Consider the following 10,831-nt stretch of genomic DNA (forward strand, 5'->3'; position numbering starts at 1 on the left):
TTTCTATTATTCCACTTTTCCATCCTCCCACAATTTTCCATCCTCCCACTTTTCCACTCCTCCAACCAAACAGTCCCTTAAATAACATGAAAAAATAACCCCTCTCTATCTATCCAAGGGATTGAAGGGTTTTGTGTCAACTCTCTCTCTCTCTCTCTCTCTCTCTCTCTCTCTCTCTCTCTCTCTCTCTCTCTCTCTCTCTCTCTCTCTCTCTCTAATAAGGAGAGAAACTCAAACCATCCACAAAAAAATGGTGTTGTTTAGGTATAGTAGGTGCTAAGGAAAATATTCCTCCTATCAAATAAATTGCTCCATTAGTATGTGATTTTTAATATATATGGATAGTGAGGATTATATTGTCATAACTTATAAAGTACAAGGTTTAAAATGGTGAAATTAAAAAGTTTAGGATTTAATTTATAATTCAAAATAAACTTTGAGGATATTTTCTTCTTTAATGTGTTAAGTTCACTTTACCAAAAAAAAGCCAAAAAAAAAAAACTTCTATTCTTCCCAAAAAAATAGAAGCAAAATTATTAATGTTCCATCAGTTGAACATGTGGTACCAACTTATATGGTAGATAATCAATCAATCAAAGCCCTATGATATCGGAATCCTTCTAGATATCTCTTGTCTGCAAGTTTGAAAATCACGTTCTACCTATAGTTTCTAGGAAAAGACTAAGAATTACTGTATTTATTATATTTTTACAATATATCATAAATAACGTATTGTTATTGATTATTACATGAAAATAATTTTAATAATTTTTTTTTTAATAAAGAGTTTCAACCTATGACGTTCACTTCTAATAATAGCTTTTTATCATTAGATCAAGACACCAATTGGCTTATGGTGTAGGTGGGGATTGAACCTCAAATCTCTTATTCAACCATCAGAGACTCTATCAATTGAGCTAATTGGAACCCACTTCTAATAGTGAGAGTTTAAATTAGAACTAAAAATAACTTACCACTTAAAATTTGTTGTGAAAATGTTATGAGTTTATCATAATACTACCGTAATTTAATAATGGTTAAAAAGTTCACCATCAGAGTGAAGATGTTTGGGTAAAATTGGTGGTCCAAGCCAATATGCCATCCACAGTCCACTGACCACAATGTAGTAGACCACCTAGATAAAAAACACACTTTCAGTTTCAACACCTTTTGTCTTTGCATGTGATGACCTAAATGAAAGCATCAGCAAATGACACGTCCAAGTCAGAAAGCATTTTTATTGTGACCGACTAAATTTCGTCACCCATTCAATATCAAGTCTAAATCTTCTGTATCACTTTTTGTGTACCACTTTATGTTCCACCAATCACTACTTACCGTGCTTTCATTTTACTTTCCTTCTAGAATAGCTGAAGATTAAAATGAAAAGCAATCATACACATGGCAAGTAGTAATTGGTGGAATATAAAGTGATATACAAAAAGTGGTACAGAAAATTTGGACTCTTCAATATCATCCCCACCCTCACCACCTCTTCCCTTCATACATATTTGTGCTATATATAGGCTATACATATTTGCCTTAGCTCAAACCTCATCAAAGTGAGCACCTCTATGTGACTTGAAAGGAGTGCTAATGATATTAAAAAAGTAGTCTAGATCAGAAAAACAGTAAAAATGGCTCTTGAGGTTAAGAAGCAACAGTCAGCAAGCTCATCATCTTGGTCATTCTGCAACATGAAATGCTTACAAATCATACCTTCAAGATTATCATCATCAGAAGAGGAACAACAACAACAGCAACAAAGGGATGGCAAAGTCTTATCAGATTCAGATACAAAGCAAAGAAAGCCTGGTGGTTGGAAGGCTATGCCCTTCATCTTAGGTCTCTCTCTCTCTCTCTCTCTCACACACGCACATACACACACATAAATACAAACACAGACACAGTAAGGAATGCATGAGATCTAACAGAAAAGGTGTTGGCGTTATATATTTTGATGTGCAGGAAATGAAACGTTTGAAAGGATGGCATCTTTTGGATTGTTGGCGAACTTTATGGTGTATTTGACCAGAGAGCTTCACATGGATCAAGTTTCTGCAGCCAATATTCTTAACCTATGGTTTGGTGTCTCAAATTTTGCACCCTTGCTTGGTGCCTTCATCTCTGATTCCTATGTGGGCCGCTTCAGGACTATTGCTTTTGGATCCTTCGCATTATTTTTAGTATGTCCCTCCTCTTTTCTAAATTATCTCCTGTAACAGGTATGCCAAAGCTCATGCGCATGAGCATAAACTATTCAGCCGGCTAGGGGTAATGTCTTTGAATTATCCCACAATTGATTTTAGCGATTAAGTTCTAGGTTTTATAGTAGGTTTTACTAGTTAAGGGCGAGTACAAACAATTTTTTTTTTTGGAGAAATAATTACAACATGCTGCTAACCCTGCAGCTCGAACCCTTTCCCCCCTCGACCCTCAAGTACTTTGTGCATGGAGAGGTGCCAATTAAACTACAAGGCCTTTGGCGGGTACAAACATGGTTTAGAAAGGTTTTATACCAAAGTTATAATAAGTTCAGTCCAAGTTTTATCGGTTAGAGAACAATATAAACATAATTCGTCAAAAAGGTTTTATATTAAAATTATAACAAATTTTATTGGCTAAAGGCGAGTCTGAGTTTTACTGGTTAAAGACAAGTATAAATATAATTCATTAAAAAGGTTTTATACTAAAGTTATAATAAGTTTTATTGGTTAAAGGCGAGTACAAATATAACTCATTAAAAATGTTGTATATCAAAAAGTTATAATAATATAGTCACTTACATAATAATATCAATCATTAATTTAAGTCATAATATAAGGTTGACTTAGTATCTCTATTATAAGTTACAATTTTCCTTTTTTCACTTTTATTTATTTATTTATTTATTTTTATTTTTTTTAAGTAAGTTTAGAAATCTTAAACTCCACCTCAATCTCACCCCTCGAAACTTGAATAAGAGAGCCCATGAACCCCACCCCCCCCCCCCCCCCCCCCCCCCAAAAAAAAAGTCCTCATGGCAAGAGGAAGTACAACTTTGCGGCCAAAATCAGTAGTGATTCCTCTCACTCTCTCATTTACGGGTGTTAATTGGGTAAATGCTAAATGTCCAAATAATCATGATTGATGTAGAAGAGACAATTTTAATTTGCTTAGGTGTCAAATACATCAAGGGTGTACGACAGTTATCTACACATGTGTGGTATTTAATGCTGTGGATATAACTCCAAATACATCTTTTTCATTTTTGTTTTGGTTGATAGTGAAACCTCAAGAGTTGGCTCTGTCACCCCTCTACCGCCACAATTCGATTTTGTTGTGCATGATATGGTACTCTAGAAAGAAAAATTCTTGCACAAGCTAACATTTTACTTTCTCGTGGACCCAGTTGGATGGTTGATATTATTATGGTAGCTTCGCAAAATTAAACATAATTAATTGTTTGGTCAATTATATTTAATATGCATATGTGACTCATTAATAATACATTATCCAGAATAGACTATAGAGTCTCTACTAGCTAGGTGTCCCAATTTGGACTAGTTTAATAGTGAGTATTGTTAATTTGTTATTGTTGTTTTGGTTAAATAGAACTTTCTGGTGTTTTAATTCAATAGTCCTCTTGTCAAAAAAAAAAAAAAATCATTAAAGTCCTCTATATATGATTTGAATACCCCTGCAACACTTAAAAATCTATAAAGAATTAATAATGATAGTACCAATTTAGTTTAGTTCTTCACTTCTTCAACTATATATGAGACACATCATCTACAATTTTTTTTTTTAAAAATGTAATTAATTAGATGGTGCTTTTTCTGAGGTAGATTTAAGTGGATGATGTCAAAAGATATATAATTAATGGGTTGTGTTAACTGGCACAGTAAAGTGTTCACTAACATCAAATTTCATGTCGAAAATTTTGTCTTTATGTTAGTGTTTTGTTAGCTTTATATACTTTAGGGTCAATTTTATACACATTAGAGTAAGCTTTATACCATTTCTCCTATTTATTCATTTTTTTCTTATTAAATGAAACCCATATTATTTTAATCTTAACAAGCACCACACCGGTGCTTTTTAACATTTGTCTGGAATATTTTACTAAAAAGAAAAAAGTATTAATTAGTCCTAACAATCTCTTAAAAATAGCCTGTACATCATTGAATATGTACAAAAAACTTCAGAGAATAGTAGTTGTTGAATAAAAACCGAGTAATTTCACATGCATTTATTTATTGATGCACATATCCTATAGTGCCAATTAATTAAGTATATCATATGTCACTTTCATCATTAAAGTAGTTTTACTTCAAATCTTCATACAAAACTTTCTGTGAATTATTTTCATATACAATATTATACTAACTTTTAACAATTTTGATCAACAATAATTCACAATTCAACAGGGAATGCTGACTGTGACTTTAACGGTCTGGCTGCCAGAGCTTCATCCTCCACAATGCACCAAACAGTTGCAAAAATTGGGTCAATGCATAGGTCCAACCAAAGCTCAACTGGGTATTCTAATAATGGGTCTTGGCTTTGTGTCCATAGGCTCAGGTGGGGTTAGGCCATGTAGCATTCCTTTTGGTGTGGACCAGTTTGATCCAACTTCTGATGAAGGAAGAAAAGGAATCAACAGCTTCTTCAATTGGTACTACACCACATTCACAGTGATCTTGTTGTTCACTCAAACTGTTGTGGTTTATATCCAAGACTCTGTTAGCTGGGTCATTGGCTTTGGCATGCCAACCTTGTGCATGTTGTTCTCAATCATATTATTCTTCATTGGAACAAAGATTTATGTGCATGTCAAAGCAGAAGGAAGCCCACTTTCTGGCATTTTTCAAGTTCTTTCTGCAGCTTATAAGAAGCGTGGGATTAAGCTTCCATTGGACAGTGAAGTAGGTCCAATCTTTTATGATCCTCCATTGAAGGGGATTGTATTGACAAAGCTTTCTCTCACCAACAATTATAGGTAATGCATCTCTATCACAAAAGATTTTTCTAACTTGTATATTTATTGATTGATGGTACAATGATCTCTGTGAATGCTTAAAGGCCCGTTTGGTAAAAGAGTTTAAGTAATATTGTTTGTAGTTTTTTAAAATATGTGTGAATAAAAAAGTGTGAAAAAGTGTATAATTATTTAAAAACTAAAAATATATTATTTAGATAATCTACAGGCCTAAAAAAACCCACTGAATATATTTCAAAAGTTGTGGGGTGGCTTGTTTTTACATGTTTGATATCACATAATAATTGAGGACCCCTGAGTTTTGTTTGTTCTTGCGTCACATCTATTAATTGTGGATTATGACAGACCTTTTTTAATAAAATTTTTTTAAAAATGAATTGGTTACTAATTCATTATTATTATTTTTGGTCTAAGATTCAGTGAACTGAGTGGAGTTACTGTTACTTGCTTCTAGAACCAACGTAACGTATGGCTGGGTTTTAAAAATAGATTTTACACTTTTGTAATATAGTAAACTATTAATTCCTTAAAAAAAAAAAAAAAAAAAAAAAAAAAAAAACTATTCACTGCTCCAAAACCTTATATTATCAGAAAATTACAAATTTAATCATTTTGACTATTGTTTTATCTCGATTCTCAAAAAAAAAAAAAAAAATTAACTCATTTCATTACATTAATACTAGGATAAACTATCACTTATCTTAAAAATTTAAATTATTAAAAAAATTATGAATTTAATAAATGGTGTTAATTGTCACCCAGCAAAATTTTTGTTATGTTTTGACATGTGTACGAAAGATTTACTATCTTGTGTAATAATTACATATAAGCAGGGGCGGAGCTAGGGGGGGTCGAGAGGGGGCAATTGCCCCCCCTGACCTCACCCAAACTCATACCCCCTTAATATACATATCTTCCTATATTTTCTTTGTGTATGTTTCTGTTTGCTATAAGTTTATATTCTGCAACTCTGCATGTAATATTGTGCTACTGGGTTGTGACTTTTGGCTCCACTTGTAATGTACTTTTCTTGGCTGATGATTACCAAGAAGCTCATTATATTCCCCTACAAATATCATTTTTAGTAATAATAGCTTTGACCTGAAATTTTATTTTGAAAATATTTCAAACTCGGCTAATGTAATGAAGAGAAAAATTCTTATATGTACTCTATGTAATCTTGGAACTAAAAAAATGGTATATTATCACAACATCTCCAACCAATATGCCAAATTTTTTATGTTGCTTTCTTTAATTCTTCTATAATGCTTTTACGATAAACACAATATAGCATAGAATTAATAAACATCAATACTTTTATGATTTAAAAAAAAAATGCCATACAATCAATTTAAAAAAAAATTAAAAATAAATAAATAAATCTAATGCTATGCACGAGGGAAAAAAAAAAAGAAACAACTTATCACTTACATTATATTTTATATGCTAATCAAATTTTTTGATAAATTAGTTAAGTATTTTTTTAATTATACTAATTAAAAAAATTGAAATTTATTTGCCTTCAACTCTTTATTTCATCTTGCCCCCCCTAAACTAGAATCCTAGCTCCGCCACTGCATATAAGTATGAGATTTGATCATATGTAAATGAGATATTGTATACAATTGTTACATAAGATACTAGCTTGTGTATGAGTCGTATTTTAAGACTTAATGAATTAGGAAAAAAAAATTAAGCATTAGTGGAGAAAACGTTTTTTTTTTTTTTTTTTTTTTTTTTTTTTTGTTTTTTTAATGATTAGTGGAGAAAACTTGGTAAATAAGAATAGGACATCTATCATATATGTTAGTAAGTCCAATATTGAAGTTGTGCCATATGTAATTTGCTTGTTTATGTAATTAAATTCATTGACTGATTCATTTCCTCAGATTCTTAAACAAAGCTGCAATGGTATTAGAAGAGGATGAACTAAAGCCCGATGGGACTTGTGTGAATCCATGGAGGCTCTGCACCATCCAGCAGGTCGAAGAGGTTAAATGTTTGATTAGAATCATCCCAATTTGGTCTGCTGGAATCATTAGCCTCATTTCCATGACACAACAAGGAACATTCACTGTGTCACAAGCCCTTAAAATGGATCGTCACCTTGGACCACACTTCCAAATCCCAGCAGGCTCAATGGGAATCATATCATCCATCACAATAGGGCTATGGCTCCCATTCTATGATCGATTCCTAATACCAGCCCTTAGAAAAATCACAAATCATGATGGCGGAATCACACTTCTCCAAAGAATTGGAATTGGGATTGTGTTTTCAATTCTATCAATGGTTGTAGCTGGATTGATTGAAAGGGTAAGAAGGGCCTCAGCTGTGTTGCACCCACAACCCTTAGGGGTTGCACCAATGTCAGTCATGTGGCTAGCACCACAGCTTATTTTGATGGGGTTTTGCGAGGCTTTCAATATCATTGGACAGATTGAATTCTTTAACAGGCAGTTTCCTGAGCACATGAGAAGCATTGGGAATTCACTTTTTTCTTGTTCCTTTGCTGGAGCTAGCTACCTGAGTAGCGTTTTGGTCACCATTGTTCATCATGCCACCAGAACAAAAAGCAGGCCTGATTGGTTGACCAATGATATTAACGTTGGAAGATTGGATTATTACTACTTCGTTATTGCAGGGATGGGAGTCCTGAATTTGATATATTTTGTATACTGTGCTAAAAATTATAGTTATAGGGGCAGTTTGCAAAAGGAAGATGAGCCTTATGTGGATGTGGAACTTAGTTCGATCAAAGCCTAAATGTGATCTCCTAAGTTTTACGTACGTAGCTTTATTATAAGTTTTCATAAACTCTTTCAGTTGTAATCTAAGCTTGTAATTAGTACATGATTAATAAAGGTGATGTTAATGTTGGACTTACATAAAAGTGATGTTACTTTAATCACTATATATCAAGTCAACAATTATGAAAAAAATGTTGTGTGGGGTTTAGCAAACATAGAGTAAATGTTTTATTTCTTGCAAACTTGCTCAAGCAAGCCTTAGATCTACTTGAGTTGGGTTTAAGTAATGAACCACTTATCTTGCTTGAGTGAGCTTGTCTTCACTCTTGTGTGAGCCTTTAATTGAAAAATACATAAATTGATCTTTTTTTTTTTACATAAAATAACATAATCAAGATATATAATTTGATTATAAGAGAGTGTCATGAAATATAACAACACTAAAAACCTAACAAAGTAACATCTATTTTTTTTTTTTTTCCCTTCTTTTTTGATAATCAATAGTATAACCCCACTTTGGGACCACTCGAACTTGGGTCCATGAACCCCTCAAACCTTTAAGACTTGAAAAGGTATCAACTCACATGGACGGTGGTCCTAACAAAGTAACTTTGTTGACATTAGGCCATTGTTGTAACATGTAAAAGTAAGTATAGTACCCGCATGCCCTACTACCTAGGACATGCACATTTATTTTGGTTGGCTTGGCTGTTTGTAGTATATATTTGCCATTGCCAAAAATGCCAAAAATGTTTCAATAATTGTGGCTTTGAGTGTGTGAGAATGTGTGGCACAAAATGAGAGTGACCAACTTCTGGATCAAAAATCACGAAATCTAGCGGTGGAATAACGTGGCAATAAGTAAGGGTTAGAGAGACTATAATGATTGCACTAGCTGCAGAGAGGTTGTTTTTGGTGCTACATATCTTTTTGAATGTGCATGCGTGCACACATGGGACAGAAAAAGCAATGAAACATAAAAAAATGTCCTTCATAATATGAACATTGATTATGAAGGGGTTGTATTTATCTGCCAATGCAATGATCGATCATGAATCTGTAACGGAGAGAATGTGCATGGTTGGTTTATCTTTTTCCTTGTCAAAACTCAAAACTCCCATGACAGTGACTTGTACGTGCATCTTTGAGGAGTTTATGCAATACAGTCTTATTCTTTTTTATTTATTTATTTAAGATTTGAGCCTATCAAAGTGACACAAGTTCATGATTATGAAGCGATTGTGTGTGTATATATATATATACACATATATTAAGTCACATTCTCCTTAATTATGCTCATAATCTTTCCCAATAGAATTCTTGTAATCCATACATGCACAATATTATTCAAAACGTTGGTTTTTTCAATTACCTAAGATGATAATTTACTGTCAACTTTGACATGGGTCCGTTATTAATATCAGTTTATTATCTACCACATTATTTATCAATTTAACAGTTATATATGAATCCCATAAAAAAATAAAAAATAAAAAAAAAACAAAAACAAAAAATAACAGTTATGAAAAAAGTTGTGTAGACTTACTATTCTAATTTTGTGACCTTATAAAGCCATGTCCCCCAATCTCTACCCCATAACTCCAGCTCCTTCTCTGTTTAGTAATGGATGATATCATGATAGACTCAAGAAAATGCTCTTTAATTTCCCGCTATTCATCTTTCCTATTGTGCATTTAGATCGACTTACATATCGATGTCTCTTTGTTATTTGTTGAAAGTGGATAAAAATACAATTATACCTAGAAAAATAAAGTTTTTAAATATAAACAAATAAGATAAATAAACTATTAAAAAATAAAGTTTTTAAATAGAAACAAATAAGATAAATAAACTATTATAAAAAAATATTTAAAAAAAAAAAAAAAAAAAAAACCTAAGATATGTAGTAGTTGTGGAAAAAAATTATGTCCTTGACATTATTCTTATTAGAAACCAAAAAGAAAGAGAGTTGGAGCTTATTCATATGAACATTTTAATGATTTTTATATATAATGATTGATGCTTTATTTTTCCAAATAATCATAAAAGTCTGAAACCCTTATAGTTATGGCCACCAAAGGAAAGGCCAAAGGAAAGGAGAGGAAAATATTATATAATAAAAGTTGAATCTTAGAAGTTGTAGCTGTGTCAAGTGATTATACTTTATTAAAGATTGTGGTAAATTAAATAATCCGGCCCCTTGTTGTAAGTTGAGTGGTTTCAAATTATACCCTAAAATTTTTAAAGTTTTAATTAAAACCTTAAATTCTGAAATCATGTGAATTCATGCCTTCAATGAGTCACTATTAACTAAAAGTGACAAAAATTCACATAAATTGTGACTAAATCTATTTGAATGCAAAAATTCATTTCATGTGAAATTATAAACCCTCTTATACTCCATATGAAATTTTTTTATATAATAATCAATCATTTAATTATTATCATCAACATATTCAAAATGAAATTAGTATTACATAAACTCATGTCCAAATCATCTATATCATATAAGTTATGTCCAAATCATCCTAAACTTTAAAAAGTTTGTTTTTTGTTCCTAAACTATTGAAAAGTTCAATTTTTATTCCTAAACTATTAAATATGTTTTACTTTATGTTCTTAAATTTTATCAAAAGTTTGTTTTTATTCTTAAACTATTGATTTTTTTTTTTTTTCATTTATATTTTTGTCTCTAAACTTTTGAAAAAACTTTTTATAAAATTTAAAAATGTAAAAAGAACTTTTTAAAATTTAAGAACGAAAAACTAACTTTTGGTAACGTTTAGAAACTAAAATAATATTTTACTCAAATAAATATTACAACCAAACCCACCACAACTAAAAACAATGATCTTATGAAAATGTTGTAAAATTTTATTGTATCCATAGAATTTCTTTTATCAAGCATCCTTTACAACCAATCCTCATCTCCCCCCCCCCCCTCCCCCCACCAAAAAAAAAAATAAAAAAAGAACCCTTTTAAGGTTTTATGAGTAGTTTAGTTTCAAATTTCTAAAAGGATGTGTGCTTATAATAAATGCTTGAGTTATCTTAGAGATTTAGATTTGCAACTAAGCCTTATCCGCACACCTCTTTCATT

At 31.6% G+C, this 10,831-nt stretch overlaps 1 protein-coding gene across 1 annotated transcript; it reads left to right on the top strand.

The window, feature by feature from the left end:
• The first annotated feature begins 1,527 nt into the window (after positions 1–1,527).
• LOC115982933 (protein NRT1/ PTR FAMILY 2.13-like) lies at positions 1,528–7,869 on the top strand. Its single transcript, XM_031105698.1, has 4 exons — positions 1,528–1,845; positions 1,969–2,186; positions 4,410–4,981; positions 6,871–7,869. The coding sequence occupies exons 1-4, from the start codon at positions 1,638–1,640 to the stop codon at positions 7,745–7,747; spliced, it is 1,875 nt and encodes a 624-aa protein (XP_030961558.1). The 5' UTR covers positions 1,528–1,637; the 3' UTR covers positions 7,748–7,869.
• Positions 7,870–10,831: the final 2,962 nt, after the last annotated feature.

Source organism: Quercus lobata, chromosome 3 (assembly GCF_001633185.2).
Source record: "Quercus lobata isolate SW786 chromosome 3, ValleyOak3.0 Primary Assembly, whole genome shotgun sequence".
Taxonomy (NCBI): Eukaryota; Viridiplantae; Streptophyta; class Magnoliopsida; order Fagales; family Fagaceae; genus Quercus; species Quercus lobata.

Excerpts from the sequence above, each read along its gene's own strand:
- LOC115982933 (XM_031105698.1), top strand. The coding sequence starts at position 1,638 with ATGGCTCTTGAGGTTAAGAAGCAACAGTCAGCAAGCTCATCATCTTGG. Across the intron at positions 2,187-4,409 it reads GATCCTTCGCATTATTTTTA|GGAATGCTGACTGTGACTTT; the intron begins GTATGTCCCTCC and ends ACAATTCAACAG. Across the intron at positions 4,982-6,870 it reads TCTCTCACCAACAATTATAG|ATTCTTAAACAAAGCTGCAA; the intron begins GTAATGCATCTC and ends TCATTTCCTCAG.